Raw genomic sequence first — 19,619 nt, forward strand, 5'->3', positions numbered from 1 at the left:
CATTTACATTTATCCATTTACCTATCATAAATTAATTAACTCATTTTTCAAAATAATTTGTTAAAATTTTCCCATCTAATTAAAATACTTGTCAAACATTTGATTCATTTTTACGTTACATGTTTATAAATAATAACATTAAAATAAAATTTCTATTTAAATTATTTGTAGGAATGTGATCATATTTTAAAAAAGAAATTGTAGTCCACTGATTTAATAATAAAATGTGGTAGAGAATATGAATACTAATATGAATGGATGGGCAAAATACCCACATCAACCCATCTTCAATTTGTTTCACATCCACATCCAAAAATAATAAATCACGGAAATACCATGACCAAAACTTTACATAAATTTGGAACCAAGGTATACAAAAACTATAAAACAATAAATCAATATAATATATGCATGTTACATGGATTTTTTTTATATATAAAATCATGCTTCAAAATATTTTAATATTTTACAATCAGCATGAATAAGTTTTGGTGCTAAAAAGCAAATGAAAAGTGAAAAGAATCTTATTCTCAAATGTATTTTACAAAATAATTTTAGCAAACAGAACAAGGCATAATATTATGTCTTGTATGCCAAAAGGCCTTTATAAGGTATCAAGCCCCTCCCACATATCTGTTTCAAACCAAGAAAACCACACCACACCACCTCCCATCATCATTAACATCACCACTGCCACCAGGTAGCCGTTACGGTTTCAAGATGGCAAGGAACGAATGGATAAATGGGTACCTAGAGGCAATATTGGACGTAGGAGCAAATCTAAAGACTCAAAAAGGAGTTGATGCAAAGATGAAGCTTGAAAAGCTTCAAGACAACGTGAAGCGGAATAAAGACTTCAGTCCAACCAATTACTTTGTTGAAGAAGTTGTTAATAGTGTTGATGAATCCGACCTCCACCGGACGTGGATCAAGGTAAAATCCATCTCCTCTCTTTCTAGTTCACTATAAATTATGTGTTCACTGCAGTTATATATGATATATCCCCTCAAAACTTGTTACAGTTATATATATACCCAACAAAAAATCATAATATCAGATATACCCATAATCAGCTTTTCACATTATTTGATATAACGAGTAAATATGAAATTTTATGAAAAGGAGAATTTGATATTAATCTTTTTGGTTTGTGTAAATATGATACCATCATGCAAGTCTTCAGGGTATACATAATTTGATCGTTTACCATTTAATCCATACATGCTTCCTTTTCTCTTCTAGTAACTAGTAGTATGGCATAAAGGACGATTATTAGTTACTAACCTTTAATCATTCGCGTAGGTAATTGCAACAAGGAACACCCTTGAAAGAAGCAACAGGCTCGAGAATATGTGTTGGCGGATTTGGCATCTTACCCGTAAAAAGAAGCAGGTTTGATCCCCAACCTATAAAAGCAACGCAAGAAATTAAGGTTATATGAAAAAGAAAAATATCTTTATTTAAATTTCAGTCATAAAGGATCTTTTTGTTGAGATTATTGATGATTACTTAAGTTGACTACATTGTTGCTTACAAGCTTAAACTTAATATAAAGTATGCACCTAAAGATGCCAATTTCAACCCGTTTATATACAAACGGGTCGTTGTGGTAATTTCTAATAGGTCAAATGAGATAAACTAACAAATTTAACTAAACTGAAGAGAACATGTCAAGCGGGTCAAACTGGATGAAAGTCAACTGCAAGTACAAATGCGTAATAAACATACTTCACATATCACTCATTTACAAATAAAAAAGGCACATAAAGTAGTGTTTGAGGGTGGCCCATTTTAAAGCACTGTTTGTGTTGACCCGTTACCACAACTGACCCAACCCGCCTATTTTTTCCAGATCGCAGTAGATGATGCACAAAGATTGGCAAATCGTCGTATTGAACGGGAAAAAGGTCGCCATGATGCTGCAGAAGATCTTTCAGAGCTCTCAGAAGGCGAAAAAGAAAAGGACGAATCTCAGCCCGTTAACAAGATTTCAAGAATAAACTCTGAAATGGTAATGTGGTCAAACGAAAGTCACGAAAGCAAATCTAGACAACTTTATATTGTCCTCATCAGGTATCCTAAAACTTAGAAACCTTAAAACAAATTCGCCATTAAAATCATACCTAATACATGACATGTACAATGTATGATGTATTTGTGTAGTATTCATGGGTTGGTGCGGGGCGAAAACATGGAGCTCGGGCGAGATTCTGACACGGGCGGGCAGGTGAAATACGTGGTGGAACTTGCACGGGCATTGGCTGACATGGAAGGAGTCATACGGGTTGATTTGCTGACTAGGCAAATAGCGTGCCCGGATGTAGATTATGGTTATGGTGAACCCATTGAGATGCTCTCGTCTCCACCTGAAGGTTCAGGAAATTGCGGAGCCTACATTGTCCGTATCCCTTGTGGACCCCGTGACAAGTAATTCCTCTTCACACTTCAACTTTTTACCATGACCATTAGATATGTCGATTTCGACTTTCGACCCATTTATTTATCTATCAATGGGTCAAAACTAGGGCTTTCAAAAAGCTTGTGGCTCTATCAAAATCGGCTCGTTTGTAAACAAGCTTAGCCGAACTGGCTCAATTTGTAAACAACTTTAGGCTCGTTTGGAAACGAGCCCGAGCCAAAGTAAGTTCAGTTTGTTGGCTCGCTCGTTAGCGTTGTTAGGCTCGTCTACACTAAAGCTCAAATAGTACTATATATAAATTATAACCCAAATTTTTATATACTTAATTATAAACCAAATTTTAAAATATATATAAATTGTAGATTTTGTAATTTATTAGTTATGCATTATGTGTATGTTCAAAGTATTATTTTTCTTACCAAAACAACCAAAATGTGTAAAAATATAAAACTAGATTTCCGAATAAACGAGCTGGTTCGAGCTCAAAATTTCAGCTCGTTAAGATAAACGAGCCGAGCTGGATTGGCTTGGTTAGTAAGCAAGCCGAGCTTGAGCCTACCCTGGCTTAGCTTGGCTCGTTTACAGCCCCGAGGTGAAATGGGTTACAGCATATACCCAATGAGTCAAAACGGGCCAAATCCAAAAATCTAGCGAAAAGAGAAACAGGTCAGATAGGTTAGACCTTAGAAGTTAGAAGTCACCCAAAGTGTAATTCAAAGCTTAAAACATCCTAAAACCTTTTTATTCAAAAACTTAACTACATTATTACTATAACAAGATAGTTTTTGTAATTATATTTAGTTGAAATGGTTTCAGATACATATTCAAAGAGTCACTATGGCCACACATCCCCGAATATGTTGACGGGGCACTAAGTCACGTAGTGAACATGGCACGAGCTTTAGGAGAGGAGTTTGACAGCGGGAAACCAATATGGCCGTACGTGATTCACGGTCACTACGCAGACGCGGGTGAAGTAGCAGCCCGTCTGTCGGGTTCCTTAAACGTGCCTATGGTGCTGACTGGGCACTCGCTCGGAAGAAACAAGTTTGAGCAGTTACTAAAACAAGGAAGACTTTCTAAGGAAGATATTAACTCAACATATAAGATAATGAGACGGATTGAAGGCGAAGAGTTGGCATTAGATGCAGCTGAAATGATTGTTACTAGTACACGACAAGAGATTGACGAACAATGGGGTTTGTATGACGGGTTTGATGTCAAGCTTGAAAGGAAACTTCGTGTTAGAAAGAGGAGAGGAGTTAGTTGTCTTGGAAGACACATGCCTAGGATGGTGGTAAGTTTTCATCATCTTTTTGACTCCTGCCTGGTTACTATTAGATCATGTTGTAAATATTGATTATACGAGGTAAATATATCATCCTATTATTATATAAACCATTATAAATTTAGACTAATGGTCTTTGAAATAATATAGGTAATTCCACCTGGCATGGACTTTAGCTATGTGAAAACTGAGGATTCGATTGAAGGTGACGGGGATCTGGAGTCGATAATTGGTCGTGATAAAGCTCTAAACAAAATGGCAGTACCTCCAATATGGACCGAGGTTAGTTATTATTAATGGCCTGATTTGGGTGATGATGATCTCTAACGGGTCATACGGGTAAAATATAAGTAATGGTGATAGAGGGAAGGGTCCAAAGCCCTCTAAAGTTTACTTTCATTGGAGCTAAAATGCTTAGGTTAAAAAATTATATGATAATTGTAACAAAATATAGCTATTGTAACCAGAATAAATATGTGAAAATATATAACGGTAAAATAGTTTTATAGGGTAACAAAGCATGTTAAAAACCAAAAATTCAATTGTTGGGTTTTTGAAAACCGTTCGGTGTCAGTTTTTTCGGCTATGCCATTTGGATTTGAAATTTTTTAGCCAGAAAAGATGGCCCATAATAACGAATTTTGGCTTAATTGTTAGTTAATCAATGATTAATTGATTATATACATTTGGGCCTAAAACGTTTGGGCTACATCGTTTTTATCTTTTATAAATTACTTAACATTCAGAAAAAAAAAAATTATATTATATAATTTCAATAATAAAAGTCGGTTTTTCAGCTTTACAGGCTCGGTTAAGTTTCAACAGTTCGATTTGGTTTCTTCGGTTTTCTGTACATGCAAAACCGAACCAGAATATTAGTTTTTAAAGAAACATAAAACCAAACCCTCGGTTTTGGTTGGATTCGGTTATTTCGTTTCATGCACGCCTATAATTTTTCCGTTCGCAATGATATTGATAATTTTATTAATTCCAATCTTTTTTATGCCCATTGCAGATAATGAGGTTTTTCACAAATCCACACAAACCAATGATCCTAGCATTGTCAAGACCGGATCCTAAAAAGAATGTTACCACATTGCTCAAAGCTTTTGGAGAATGTCAACCGCTTCGAAAGCTAGCTAACTTGGTATGACTCGTTTATCTATATCTTGAGTTAAGGATTAAAATGTCAATTTTAATTTTTTAACATGAGTTTAAATCGGTTTGCAAAATTGTTAAATGCAGACACTTATACTTGGGAACAGGGATGACATAGAAGACATGTCAAGTAGCAGTTCAGTCGTTCTGACCACGGTTCTTAAGCTAATCGACCGGTATGACTTGTATGGACAGGTGGCATATCCCAAACATCATAAGCAAATTGAGGTTCCTGATATTTATCGTCTGGCTGCAAAAACGAAGGTAACTATCAGTAAATGCTAGTTGTATAAACACCAAAATTTATAGTTAAAACAAATGACAATGTGCATAACAGTATCTAATGAAAAAAGAATAATTTTTTGGCACTTTTGAAGCTAAAATTACATCTTTAATAATCAGCAACATTATATGTTATTTACCTATTGGCCCACAAATCCCCTGTTTTGGCACTGTTAAAGGGTATTTTAACCATTTGACTAAAGTCAAACACTTGTATTAGACTAAATGCCAGAGTCAAAATTTATAACTTTTATGTAAGGAGGGTATACCAATGATGATGATATTAGTAGTTATATGTAACATAACATTCTTGTTACAAGAAAACATGTTCAATTATAACTTCCTATGATCTTATCATCTAAAACATTAACACAAATATACATGATGTTAATTTATTTTGAAGGGTGTTTTCATCAACCCGGCTCTAGTGGAACCATTTGGTCTAACTATCATAGAGGCATCAGCTTATGGTTTGCCTGTCGTTGCCACGAAGAATGGTGGGCCTGTGGATATACTCAAAGTACGACTCATTATAACATTATTAAAATCACGTCATCATTCATCATGTCTTAACCAAGGGTTACGTTCTTAATGTGTTTTCAGGCACTAAATAACGGTCTTCTAGTGGACCCACACGACCAAAAAGCCATTGAAGAGGCTCTACTAAAGCTCGTTGCGGATAAAAACCTATGGATCGAGTGTCGTAAGCATGGTCTAAAGAACATCCATCGTTTCTCATGGCCCGAACACTGCAAAAACTACCTCTCACATCTTGAACATTGCAGAAGCCGCCACCCTACCACCTGTCACAAAATAATCCCTACCAATGAAGAACCAATGAGTGAGTCATTACGCGATGTTGAAGATTTATCTTTAAGATTCTCCATTGATGGTGACTTGAAAGCTAACGGAGACGTGGACCCCGCTACCAGACAAAAAGAGCTTATCGAAACGTTCACGAAAATGTCAACCTCAAATAGGAAGTCAAACACTAGTTACAGTCCAGGAAGAAGGCAGACACTTTACATAATAGCCGTTGACTCTTATGATACAAAAGGGGACCCCACAGAGACATTTCCAATAATAATTAAGAATGTGATGGAAATCGCAGGTGCAGATTCAGGGGTGATTGGTTTTATATTGTCAACAGGGTTGAGTTTAAACGAAACGAAAGCAGTGTTGAAAAAATGTCAAGTGAACATAGATAAATTTGATGCATTGGTTTGTAGTAGTGGAAGTGAACTATATTACCCGTGGAGAGACCTAACGGTTGATGAAGATTATGATAATCACACTGAGTATCGATGGCCACAAGAGAATGTGAGATCAACAATAATGAGAATTGCTAGGTTGGAAAATGAAGATGATGATAATATGGTGGAAGAAATAAAGACATATAGTTCTCATTGTTACACATACATCATCAAACCAGGAGCCAAGGTAATTTATATATGAGATGATTAAAATATAATATTTGTAAGAGATTAATAGTTGCAAATTTATTATAATCTGTGTGTATTGTGGTTGTAGACCCGGAGAGTGGATGATCTGCGCCAGAGACTAAGGATGAGAAGTTTCCGTTGTAACACGGTTTTCACACATGCTGCAAATAAGTTAAATGTGATACCATTATTTGCTTCAAGAGCTCAGGCATTAAGGTGTGCAACTTTTTTCCTTCAATATGTAATAGTTGGTAGGGGCTTGTATGAAAAAAGCCGCTTGTGAGTTACTCGAGATCGGATCACTAAAAGATCGATCAAGCCAAGCTTAAACAAGCTTGAACCTAAAAATAAGCTCTCGCTTAAAAAACGAGCCCCAGCCCGAGCTCGAGCCAGCTTGCGAGCCTATTATTTATAAAAAATTTTATTTAATATATTAAAAATATATTTATATAATTATTATAGTATATAAAATTATGATAAAAACTTATATAAAACTTATTAATAAAATCAATAATAAATTTATATAAATAATTAATAAATAATAAACGAACCAAGCATGAGCCTAAAGCTTGGCTTGTTTACACCCCTAGATGGGGCGGATTCATTACAAAGCCAATTTTAAGTAGAGACAAGTGTTTAGAACTGCACACACACTTGTATGTAGTGCTACTCAGATGTAGCGGGAAAGAGATAGACATGCAGTTATGTGCTTACATAACCGCCTTATGTATCACGGATAAACCAATAGATACAAGTGTTTATATGATTCTTGTAATTCACTTACAGCCCTCTTAGTAGCTTAACTTGTTACAAATATTTTCAATGAATTTATGTAGGTATCTATCAATTAAATGGGGAGCAGACCTCAGCAAAATGGTTGTGTTTGTGGGAGAAAAAGGTGACACAGATTATGAAGACCTCCTTGCGGGCCTCCACAAGACGGTTATTTTAAAAGGTTCGGTGGAATATGGAAGTGAGAAGCTTCTTCGCGGTGAAGAAAGCTTTAAGACGGAAGACATGGTCCCAACAGAGAAGTCTAACATAGTCGTTTCAAACGGGTATGAAGTTCAAGATATCAGTGCAGCTTTGAAGACTCTCGGGATCAATTGACATCTTTGTAACTATATCTTTATAGAAAAGAAATAAAGAATATACCATGTTGATGAAATCATTATGTATATAAACCTAAATCAGTCCATGAGAAATGCTTTCACTTTGTTTTTCTAAATTGTAATTCATGATAAATGTATGTGTGTGCATATACATGTGTTTATAGCTACTCAAAAATTTTTATTATTAACCAACTTTATTACAAAATTCATTCCCTACATACGCTTATCAATTTCCTACACAAAGAAACATATCTTAACTATAGGAGTGTAAACAAACCGAGCTCGACTAAGCTCGAACTCGGCTCATCTCGAGCTCTATTTCTAAAGCTCGGCTCGTGCGTAGTTTTTATAGGCACGAGCTCGGCTCATTTCCTATTTATTAACTATTATATATATATATATTAATTATTTGTATATATTACTTAAATTATAATTTTACGAGTAAAAACTATATATTATTCAGTTAATTTATGAAAATTATATATTTAAAACTTATTAAATAAAAAATTATATAACAATATGCTCATTTAGGCTCACAAGTCGGATCGAGCTTGATTAGTGAGGCTATGGCTCGTTTATTAAAAGAATCTTAAATTTAGGCTTTCGAGCTTTTTTAAGCCAATATCGAATAGCTGTTGGGTCGTTTACACCCCTAACCAAAACCATGTGGCTATAACACTCATGAATCAGAAACGGAATTTTGTTGCAGCAATGCTGAAACAGAAGAATTAGAAAAACTTAATGGTTGATATTGAGTGAGCAAAGAGCTTCATAAATTTCTTCGACTAAAAAAGGCACAAACAAACTCAATCTTAATAAAAAATAATAATTATAATAATAATCAGCATACTTATTATAATCGTTTAATTGCTAAAATGATGATCAAAACCCTAACAAATTGATAGAACACGGGTTTCTTACCTGCAACAAGTAAGTATATATAATGATCATTTCTTCGACCCCACAGCTTAGATTTGCCCAAATTTTAACTTCCATTGGGTTGATTTAATCCAAGAATGTTTTGTTGGAAAACTCGTACTATAAATTCCAGAAAATTAAACGATAACAAACGAAACAGTAAACCGGGCTTGTGTTTAACACAATTCTCTTAGACAAATTCTCGGTCTGTTCCCAGGGTACTCCGGTTCGAAACAGAATCGGTGCTCTGTCGGACTCGGACACTTGCCTGAAATGCAATCAGAAATAACATTGTTTGAAGTATGAAGAAGATGAAGTGTTTTTGAGTTGGTGTGTCTAAACTGAAGAGTTTGTCTGGTTTATATAGCCACAGGATTATAATTAAAATGATAATGACCATTAAATAACAATAATATCACATAATGGCCCATTAGTGCAGATTACAAAACTGAAAGACAATAATCATTTTCTTAATGATTATTAATTGAGTTCACCAGCTTTTGAATTTCAAAAACAAATTCAAAAAATCGTCTCACGCGGGCTCGGGTTTTCTGAGTTGCATTCGTGTCCGCGGGACGTGCGGGCACGCACGTGTTCGATGAATTTCTAGTCCAGAAACCCAAATTTGCACCCCGCCTGAGCGCGCGTAGGACTTGTGGTAAAACATGTCATAAAGAATTCAAATGGGTGTAAGGTCACTACCTTATAAACCATTCATTATTTTGTTCCCAACCCGATGTGGGACAAACATTTACCACTTCCACCACTTCCTTCATTCACACACTTAAAACTTCCAACAATCCCCCACATGAATGGAGGTCGAAACAACATTATTCCGATTAGATTTCAACAGTTGAATCTTGCATACAATAGGTAGGTGTTATCCTTTGAACCTTTGCTTATGAAGCATACTTAGCCCACTGGTTCTGAGTAGACGGTGATGTCTTTGAACTCGTGGTCGTTTGTGTAGACGACAATGCACTTCACACAAGACTCTCCCTGACAAAGTCAAGTCCTCATAGTTATGTTCGTTATGGTCATGAACATGCGCCTGGTTCTGCAAGAGCTATTAAGTATTGTGCCCAACAACACCCTTCGAAGCGACCCCACTTCTCTCTCACATAGGTGATTCACCATGTATGACTACCTTGGTCGAATCATTAAAAGCCATATGCTTAGCCTCACACTTGTCACTATTAGGAATGGACTAGGAAGGTTACCTTGCTACGTGGTAAACTCCCTCTTAAAATTGTAGCGTTATCCCCCCCACAGTGACCGCACTAATTCATACAATTAGGTTTTCCTATTGAACTCAACTCTTGGGATCTCCAGTCTGTTGAGTTAGGTTTCCTTCGCATGAACTTTAATTTTTCAAGGGCTTCAGTCCCATTCCCATGGACAACTTCTGAACTAACTCTCTACTTAGGCCTTTTGTTAGCGGATCCGCAATATTATCCTTTGACTTCACATAGTCAACAGTGATAATTCCAGTAGATATTAGTTGTCGTACTGTATTATGTCTACGTCTAGTATGTCTATTCTTACCATTATACATTGTGCTACGAGCTCTGCCAATTGTCGATTGGCTATCATAATGTATACAGATGGCCGATGCCGGCTTAGTCCATCTTGGTATATCCTCAACAAATTGACATAACCATTCTGCCTCTTCGCCCGCTTTATCTAGGGTGATGAATTCTGATTCCATCGTTGATCTAGCTATAACCGTTTGTTTAGACGATTTACACGATATAGCAGCACCTCCAAGTGTGAATACATACCCACTTGTTGCTCTGGAATCATTCGTGTCAGATATCCAATTTGCATCACAATGTCCTTAGACAACGGCAGGATATCTGTTATAATGTAACCCGTATTCTTTAGTGTATCTTAGGTACCGAAGCAACCGAATCACACAGTTACAATGACTTGAACTTGTGTTGCTTGTGTATCTACTTAGCTTGCTCACAGCATATGCTAACTCGGGTCTAGTGCAACTCATAAGATATATCAAACTGCCAATAATTTTTTAGTATTCCAACTGGTTAACGGGTTCACCTCTATTCTTAGCTAGATATTGACTTGTGTCAATTGGAGTTCTAGCTACACTAGAGTCATCCGCATTAAACTTCTCAAGAATTTTTCTCACGTAATGGGATTGACTTAAAACAAGTCCATTTTGGGTTCGTGTGATTTTAACTCCCAAAATCACATCCGCAAGACCCATGTCCTTCATGTCAAATCTTGCTTTTAACATGTTCTTAGTGGACGTTATGATTTTGTCATCACTACCAGCAATGAGCATATCATCTACGTATAGACACAAAATGACATATCCATCGGATGTGTCCTTCACGTACACACATTTGTCACATTCATTAATTTTGAACCCAGCATCAAGCATGACATGATCAAACTTTTGGTGCCATTATTTAGGAGCTTGTTTTAATCCATACAAGGATTTCACAAGTTTACATACTTTCTTTTCTTGCCCAACGGCTGTGAAGCCTTCGGGTTGTTCCATGTAAATCTCTTCCTCTAGATTTCCATTCAAGAAAGCCGTTTTTACATCCATTTGGTGAACTTCCAAGTTTCTAATGGCGGCAATGGCAAGCACCAACCTTATAGATGTTATTCGCGTAACCGGCGAATATGTATCAAAGTAATCTAAACGTTCTCGTTGTTTATATCCTTTGATCACCAACCTTGCCTTATACTTATCGATGGTGCCATCAGGTTTCATCTTCTTCTTGAAGATCCATCGATATCCTAGTGGTTTACATACTTGAGGAAGATCCACTAGTTCCCACGTATGATTTTGTAAGATAGAATCTATCTCACACTTGATGGCCTCCCTCCACTGAGGTCCTTCAGCGGAGTTCACCGCTTGTTGATACGTTTGAGGTTCCTCTTCTACCATGTAGGTAAGGAAATCAGGGCCGAAAGATTTTTCAGTCCTTTGTCGTTTACTTTTTCTGATTTCAACCTCCTTTGTCTCAGATTGTTCCCGAGGTTCATCTCCAGTACTCTCGTTTTGAATACTTTCCTCAACCGGTCTAGAATAGCTCGGTTTTCCTTTATTCAAACATGGGAACTTATATTCAAACCATGATGCATCCTTTGCTTCTATTATAGTGCCATTGTTTATTCCGGGATTCTTGGAATCATGCACAAGAAAGCGATATGCACCACCGGGAAGGGTATATCCTATAAACACACAATCAATGGTTTTGGGTCCTATTAGTAGGCGTTTTGGTGGAGTCACCACTACCTTGGCTAGGCACCCCCACACTCGAAAGTATTTATATGGTGGTTTAATTCTCGTCCGTAACTCATATGGAGTTAGATCTTTCTTCTTATTCGGTATCATGTTTAAGACATAATTAGCCGATAAGATTGCTTCCCCCCACATGTCTGGGCTTACCCCAGAACTTATCATCATGGCATTCATCATTTCCTTCAAGGTTCGGTTCTTACGTTACGCTATGCCATTTGATTGAGGGGAGTAAGGAGGCGTGACTTCATGTATGATTCCTTCTTTTTCACACACGTCAATAAAAGGTGAAACATATTCACCTCCTCGATCACTCCTTACTCTTTTAATTTTTCGATTTAGTTGATTCTCAACTTCGGCTTTAAATAAGATAAACTTATCAATAGCCTCGTCCTTACTCTTAAGTAAGTAAACATAGCAATATCTTGTACTATCATCAATGAACGTGATGAAGTACTTGTTCCCACCACAAGTAGGAATTGCTTTTAGATTACACACATCGGTGTGAATCATCTCGAGGGGTTCGGTAAATCGTTCAATCTTTTTGAATGACGATCTCATTTGTTTTGCTTCGACGCAAGTTTCACATTTATTATTTGAGTCGATATCGAATGTTGGTATGCATTTAAGTTTAGTCAAACGTCGAATGGAATTAAAATTAACATGACCTAGTCTACCATGCCAAACATCAGAAGACTCATGCATATAAGCAGAACTAGTAGCATTCTCATTCATTTTGTTAAACACGGTTACATTCAACTTGAACATACCATTAAGGGCATAGCCCTTATCAACATACACACCATTTTTGGTCAACACGACCTTATCAGACTCAATCACCATTTTGAACCCAAACTTTTTCAACTGCCATCCCGACACAAGATTCTTACGAATTTCGGGAACATACAACACATTTGACAAAGTAAGATCCTTTCCCGAAGTCATCTTCAAAACCACATTCCTCTCACCTTTGACTTCGGCCGTAGCGGAGTTTCCCATAAACACCTTTTCTCCATTAGTCACCTCTTTGAAAGTGCAAAAGAGACTTTTGTCAAAGCACACATGACGGGTAGCCCCCGTATCGAACCACCAATCTTTGTTATTTTGCCCAACCAAGTTAACTTCGGTGACCATAATCGAGAGGTCCGTGACCACCGCAACAAGGTTCTCAACCTCGCGAACCATGTTAACTTGTCGAGCATTTTCTTTCTTTGGAAGCTTGCACTCATTGTCCCTATGGCCTTGCTTCCCACAATTATAACAAGTTCCTTGGAACTTCTTTTTCTTCTCGACTCCCCCCTTAGGACCAAGGTTGAAGCCTTTCCCTTGATTTTTCTTTCCACCATTTTTACCCTTTGAAGATTGGCCATGTTCAACTACATTGGCCTTTGTTGTTCCGGGACCGTCAATTCTTTTTAGAGCAATTTTGTTATCTTCTTCAATACGAAGACGAACAACAAGATCTTCAATGGTCATCTCCTTTCGCTTATGCTTGAGATAGTTCTTGAAATCGACCCAACTTGGTGGTAGCTTCTCAATAATACAAGCAACTTGGAATGTCTCACTAAGCGACATCCCTTCTGCATGAATATCGGGAAGAATAGCTTGTAAATCTTGGACTTGACTCATAACAGTTTTTGAGTCTATCATTTTAAAGTCCAAGAACTTAGCCACCACGAATTTCTTAGTACCAGCATCTTCGGTTTTGTATTTTCGGTCCAACGACTCCCATAATTCTTTGGCAGTCTTGGCCTTACAATACACATTATAAAGTGCATCAACCATGCCATTCAAGACATAGTTCCGGCACAAGAAATCCGAATGATTCCAAGCCTGAACCGCGCTTAACGACAGCGCGTCCGTTGCCTCTTCATCAACATGAGGAATGGTTTCAGTCAAGAACCTCGCGAGGTTCAAAGTGGTCAAATAAAAGAACATCTTTTGTTGCCACTGTTTGAAATTCACACCGGTGAACTTCACCGGTTTCTCAGCATGAGACGTGACAGTACTCGGCAACGGAGCAACCAAACCGGTTGTGACAGCAACCGCGTTAGTCACGATGGCAGAAACAGCAACGCTCATGGGTTGGGATTCCATTCTGAAATGCAAAATACAAGAATAATAATAATAAGTAATCTGTTTAAGTTTGTTGGAAAAAATTGTATTATAAATTCCAGAAAATTAAACGATAATAAACGAAACAATAAACCGGGCTTGTGTTTAACACAATTCCCTTAAACAGATTCTCGGTATGTTCCCAAGGTACTCCGGTTCGAAACAGAATCGGTGCTCTGCCGGACTCGGACACTTGCCTGAAATGCAATCGGAAATAACACTGTTTGAAGTATGAAGAAGATGAAGTGTTTTTGAGTTGGTGTGTCTAAACTGAAGAGTTGGTCTGGTTTATATAGCCACAGGATTATAATCAACATGATAATGACCATTAAATAACAATAATATCACATAATGGCCCATTAGTGCAAATTACAAAACTGAAAGACAATAATCATTTTCTTAATGATTATTAATTGAGTTGACCAGCTTTTGAATTTCAAAAACAAATTCAAAAAATCGTCTCACGCGGGCTCGGGTTTTCGGAGTTGCATTCTTGTCTGCGGGATGTGCGGGCACGCACGAGTTCGATGAATTTCTAATTCAGAAACCCAAATTTGCACCCCCCCTGCGCGCGCGTAGGACTTGTGGTAAAACATGTCATAAAGAATTCAAATGGGTGTAAGGTCACTATCTTATAAACCATTCATTATTATGTTCCCAACCCGATGTGGGACAAACATTTACCACTTCCACCACTTCCTTCATTCGCACACTTAAAACTTCCAACAATGTACACTATATTTGCCTACTATGTTAGAGCCACTGTAATACACGACGTGATACTAGAATAAAAACAATAAAAACAAATACTAATAAAAGAAAATGTTGAAGCTTAGGTGTCAACCCTATATTTATTATATTTTCTAATATCTCATCTCATTCTCTAGATATCAATGGGTCATGGGTCAAAATTATTTTGTTAATTGGGTTATAACATAGTGTGGATTTTATTCATCATTGAGTTAAGTGCCTTTTCATACCCCGTGTTGACTATTTATGCAACTTTAGTACCTTTTTTTAAATTCCATGCAAATAAACACCTGACGTTTCTAAAATCATGATATTTTAGTACTTTTTGTTAACCTTTTTGTTTTTTCCATTAGGGATATAATAGTTTTTGTTTCTCTCATTTACTTAACCATTTGGTCAAAAACAAATGAGCCAAACTACTTTAAGAAAAACACAAACCGAATCACTTTTTTTTAACAAAAAGAAACGAACCGAACCACTTTTAACAAAAAAACAAACTTACTGAACTACTTTTTTAACATAAATAAACGAATTGAACTACTTGAAAATGCAAACAAACCGAACAACTTTTTTTTTACAACAATAATTGAACCGAGCCACTTTTTTAGCAAAAATAAACGAACCAATTCACTTTTGTTAACAACAAAAAAATAAACAAATAATGGAACTTAACTCTTCATTGTTTAAAGATTTGTAAATTTCACATTTATAATCACCTTTATAAACAATTGATGTTAAATATAATCAATTATTGAGTTGGTGGTTGTTTTTCAGCACTATAGAAAATATATATTTAGGTATGCATTTTTATTGTTTAATGATATTATGATCTAGATTATTGTCTATACACATTAATTATTATCTTTTAAATATTGTTACACGAGAAATTACATTAAGTTCAAATTTTCGATCATGTGTAGTACACGGGGTGAAATATGGAAAAGATACATTTCATAAATCATGAACTGAAAATAATAATAATTCATAATTTACTTCGTACATTAAATTAATTCATAAATATTTTGAGAATCACAATTGAAATAACGACCTTATTATTTCTATCACTTGACAAATCCCGTGTAATACACGGGTTCAAAAGTTAGTATTACCCTATAAGGGTCAAGTTATTCTACAAAGGGTAACAAAAATGAGAAGCGTGAGAAGCCATAAATAATTGACGTGTGTTAAGTGGGTACCAAAAGAAAAGGGGTATACAGGTAATTGTACACGTTTTCTCTCTCCACATGCAATACACATGTTAATACCCCATCATTTTAGAATGTTTATAACTTTTTCGCATGATATTTTTTTTTAAAAAAATCATCATAATAACAAGCGTTTTTTTATCTTTAATATGAGTATGATTTTTGTTATATAAAAGTTAAAACAAAATCACGTCATTGTGTCTTTCGCACACCATTGTGTCTTTTCGCACACTATTGTGTCTTTTCGCTTATCATTGTGTCTTTTTTTGTCATTGTGTTTTTTCGCACACCGTTGTGTCTTTTCGCACACCATTGTGTCTTTTCACTTATCATTGTGTCTTTTTCTGTCATTGTGTTTTTTCACGGGAATTTTTACATACACCATATGGTGTTTCCAAAACACCCACCCAATATGCTGTGGATCGGCCGATACGCCGCATATTGCTTGGGTGTTTTGGAAACAAGTGTTTTTTTTATCATCTTGCTGTTTTTTTTATTATGTTTTTGTCTTTTTGTTATCTTTTCTTTTATTTATTTTCTTTTGTTTGTTTTGTTTTTTTTTTTTGGCTCGGGATAACCTTTTTTTGATCGGTTTTGGGAGATCACAACGAACCAACAATTTTAAAATTAAAAACGAACAAAATAAAACGAACGAAATTTATATAATAATAATTAGTACATAACGACTTATGTTTGTTTTCTTTTTATGTATGTCGGGTGTAAAAGATTTTTTGTCTGTTTTAAAGAAATAACGAAACAACAATTTTAAAATTGAAAATGAACAAAATAAGCATAATGCATAACCAGATTTATAAAATAATAACAATTAATACATTACGAGTTAGAAAAAAAACAAACGAGTTCGAGAAAAAGAAACAGCATACAAAAAAGAAATCTAAAATGCGGCACCACCCGCGTCGTCATCGCTCCCCCTCCTCGTCGAAACGTGGCGCTGGTACTGTGTACTGGGCTCCATGCTGCTAGGCAGACATATACACAACCAGCCAGGTCATCTGACCGCGTATCTGTGACACGTCACGCTGTAGTCTCCGTAGCCGGGAGTCAGTGGCCGCATCTGTAACACCACGTCTTTTAACCTATAAAATTTGAGCCTAAAATATTAACTTAGAAAGTATAGGGACCAAAAGTGAATATTTTGAAAACTTCACCCATCGCGATACGCGACGGGGCATACATAAGCCCATCGCGTAGCGCGGTGGCCTTGCTGAGTCAGTGGACACGTGTCCAACCACGTGTCAACACGTGGCACGATATGACAGGCCACGTGTCACCACTAGATAAGGCGGCGTTAAATTGCGGCGCCGCGGTACGCGACAGAGTAAAGGAACCCATCGCGTACCGCGACGGGGTCCAAAATCAGCCTATAAAATGGGGTGATGGGTATTGAGCTCTCCTCATCCCATCACACCTCCATTTACACACACTTAACCTCGAAATGCGTGCCCCGTTGCCGTAACAAGCCGACGTGCTATTATCTCGTAATTTGTGCAATGAACGAAGTTATAATCAAGCTAGCAATCATATAATCAAGTAGATCAAGATCCTTCCTTTTCTTATTATCAATCTAAGTATCCAATCTAAGGTAGGACTTATGTTTAAGTTATTTGAATTATAGCTTAGACGATCAATCAAGGCTATGGCCTTTAACCTTGAAAGGTTTTATAAACATTCATAAACGAGTTTTCATAAACATTACTTCATAACTAAGTAATGTCAATCAAAGATATATTTTGATGGGCATGTAGTAACCGTAAGGGTGATATCATTAGTAGTAAGTTTTGTTGGTACATGTGTGTCAGTAGTTCATAGTCTAGCATTTGTAATCGAGTCTGTAATGCAATTATGTTTTGATTATGTTTATTTATATAATACGCGAAGTTGTCAACAAGTTCGCTATGGCGAACTTGTTGAATCAGCGAAGTTATTGACAACTTCGCCTATGGCGAAGTTGTCGTGTTTATATACTGTTCAGCAGAACAGTTTACAGTGTTGGTCGTTTTAGGGTTTTGTTTCAGTTTTCAGTAACCGAGTTACGTGTCATAGTCTGTAACAGTGACCTCGGGTCACGTGTTTGTTATCAATATAACGTGGTTGGTTTATTGCTTGTGTGTTCGATCTCTACATACTCTACACTCGTATCTACCTACGCAGGGATTCCGCACCTGCGTTGTTAGAGACATCCCGTGTACGATCCGTCCGGGAACCTACAATTGGTATCAGAGCCATCGGCTCGATTGTGAGGTTCGGGATTTCACGCGGGTGTAGAAAACGTCTCGTTTGACCTATTCGCGGGACGTGTTTTTGTTGGGATTGTGTTTTGCTCGTGCTTGACAGTCATTTTCAAGCCATTGCATTGATCGGAAACTGCTGGATTGACGAAAACAGATCTGAACAGTTTCCTTGTTCATCGGGCGAAGTTACCGTTCTTCGGGCGAAGTTACCATTCTTCAGGCGAAGTTGCCGTCACTGGAATTAGGGTTTCGGCGAAGATATAAGGTTTAGCGAAGTTAACCACAACTTCGCTTACCTCATAAGTTCGCCCTAGCGAAGTTATCTGCAACTTCGCTTTCCACCCAAGTTCGCTTACCTCCTAAGTTCGCTCATTCTAAGCGAAGTTATTTTTAACTTCGCCAAGTCTAGCGAATTTAAGAACTCAGCGAAGTTCTCTTTTCAGCGAAGTTAACTTTCAAGCGAAGTTATTCTTAACTTCGCCTACTGAGCTGTTTTAATATTTTTTTTGTATTTTCAGGTTTTTCAGGTTTTCGCAAGGATGTCGTCAATTAACATCTCCGATTTGGTCAAGATGGAAGTAGAAGCGGGGTCTGCCACTAAGGCCCCGAGGCTGACGAAAGGAACTGACTTCGTGGCATGGAAGGACAGATTCATCCAATACATCAAATACCAGGATGCCAAAATGTGGGTGTGCATCCAGGATGGATATATCCCTCCAACTGCGCAATACGAAGGTCGCGATGTGGTTAAGAAGTACAGCAAAATGGAGGAGGAAGAAAAGAAAATGTACGAGGCCGAAAGCAAGGCCCATGCTGCGATAACAATGGCACTTCCTCAAGAGGTTCTCCATACGTTCCGAAAGTACACTTCTGCGAGAGAGCTTTGGGATGCTCTTGAAAATAGATTCGAGGGGAATGTGGGTATACGTGCATCAAAGATCAAACTCTTAAAAACCCAGTTCTCCGTCTTCAAATTTTTGAAGAATGAATCACTGGATGATATTATCACCAGATACTATCATCTAATGACAGAGCTTAGCAATTATTCAATTGCTTACCGAGAAGAAGAGATCGTTGAAAAGCTTCTCGATGCTCTCCCACCGAAGTGGGAAATGTACACCGTTCTTATGAGGGAAGACAGAGACTTTCCAAACTGTGATCTTGAAACGGCAGTAAACAAGCTCAGAACTTATGAGCTTAATATGGTTCGAAAAGAAACACCAACAGATCAGATACAAGACCCTGGTATGTATGGTGCAAAGGTTAACTCAGGCTCAAGTTCGAGGCCTGAATCTGCTGCTTATTACTCAAAAGGGGAGTCAGGTTCTGACTCTTCTCATGAAGGAAACGTTTCTGTAAACTCGAATGGTGATGTCTGTTTCGTTGCTGGAGGATCAAGTACTT

The 19,619-nt window shown here is 37.0% G+C and overlaps 1 protein-coding gene across 1 annotated transcript; it reads left to right on the plus strand.

The window, feature by feature from the left end:
* The first annotated feature begins 540 nt into the window (after window positions 1-540).
* Window positions 541-7,771, plus strand: LOC143579860 (sucrose-phosphate synthase 4-like). The gene is made up of 12 exons (XM_077063040.1): window positions 541-933; window positions 1,303-1,392; window positions 1,853-2,073; window positions 2,164-2,427; window positions 3,236-3,716; window positions 3,858-3,989; window positions 4,723-4,854; window positions 4,953-5,129; window positions 5,551-5,667; window positions 5,751-6,587; window positions 6,678-6,805; window positions 7,426-7,771. The coding sequence occupies exons 1-12, from the start codon at window positions 721-723 to the stop codon at window positions 7,697-7,699; spliced, it is 3,066 nt and encodes a 1,021-aa protein (XP_076919155.1). The 5' UTR covers window positions 541-720; the 3' UTR covers window positions 7,700-7,771.
* The last annotated feature ends 11,848 nt before the right edge of the window (window positions 7,772-19,619 follow it).

This window comes from Bidens hawaiensis, unplaced genomic scaffold (assembly GCF_021521415.1).
Source record: "Bidens hawaiensis isolate Kalapana, Puna unplaced genomic scaffold, B.hawaiensis_p1.1 tig00030012_1, whole genome shotgun sequence".
Classification (NCBI taxonomy): Eukaryota; Viridiplantae; Streptophyta; class Magnoliopsida; order Asterales; family Asteraceae; genus Bidens; species Bidens hawaiensis.

Excerpts from the sequence above, each read along its gene's own strand:
- LOC143579860 (XM_077063040.1), top strand. The coding sequence starts at position 721 with ATGGCAAGGAACGAATGGATAAATGGGTACCTAGAGGCAATATTGGAC. Across the intron at positions 2,428-3,235 it reads CCTTGTGGACCCCGTGACAA|ATACATATTCAAAGAGTCAC; the intron begins GTAATTCCTCTT and ends AAATGGTTTCAG. Across the intron at positions 3,717-3,857 it reads GACACATGCCTAGGATGGTG|GTAATTCCACCTGGCATGGA; the intron begins GTAAGTTTTCAT and ends GAAATAATATAG.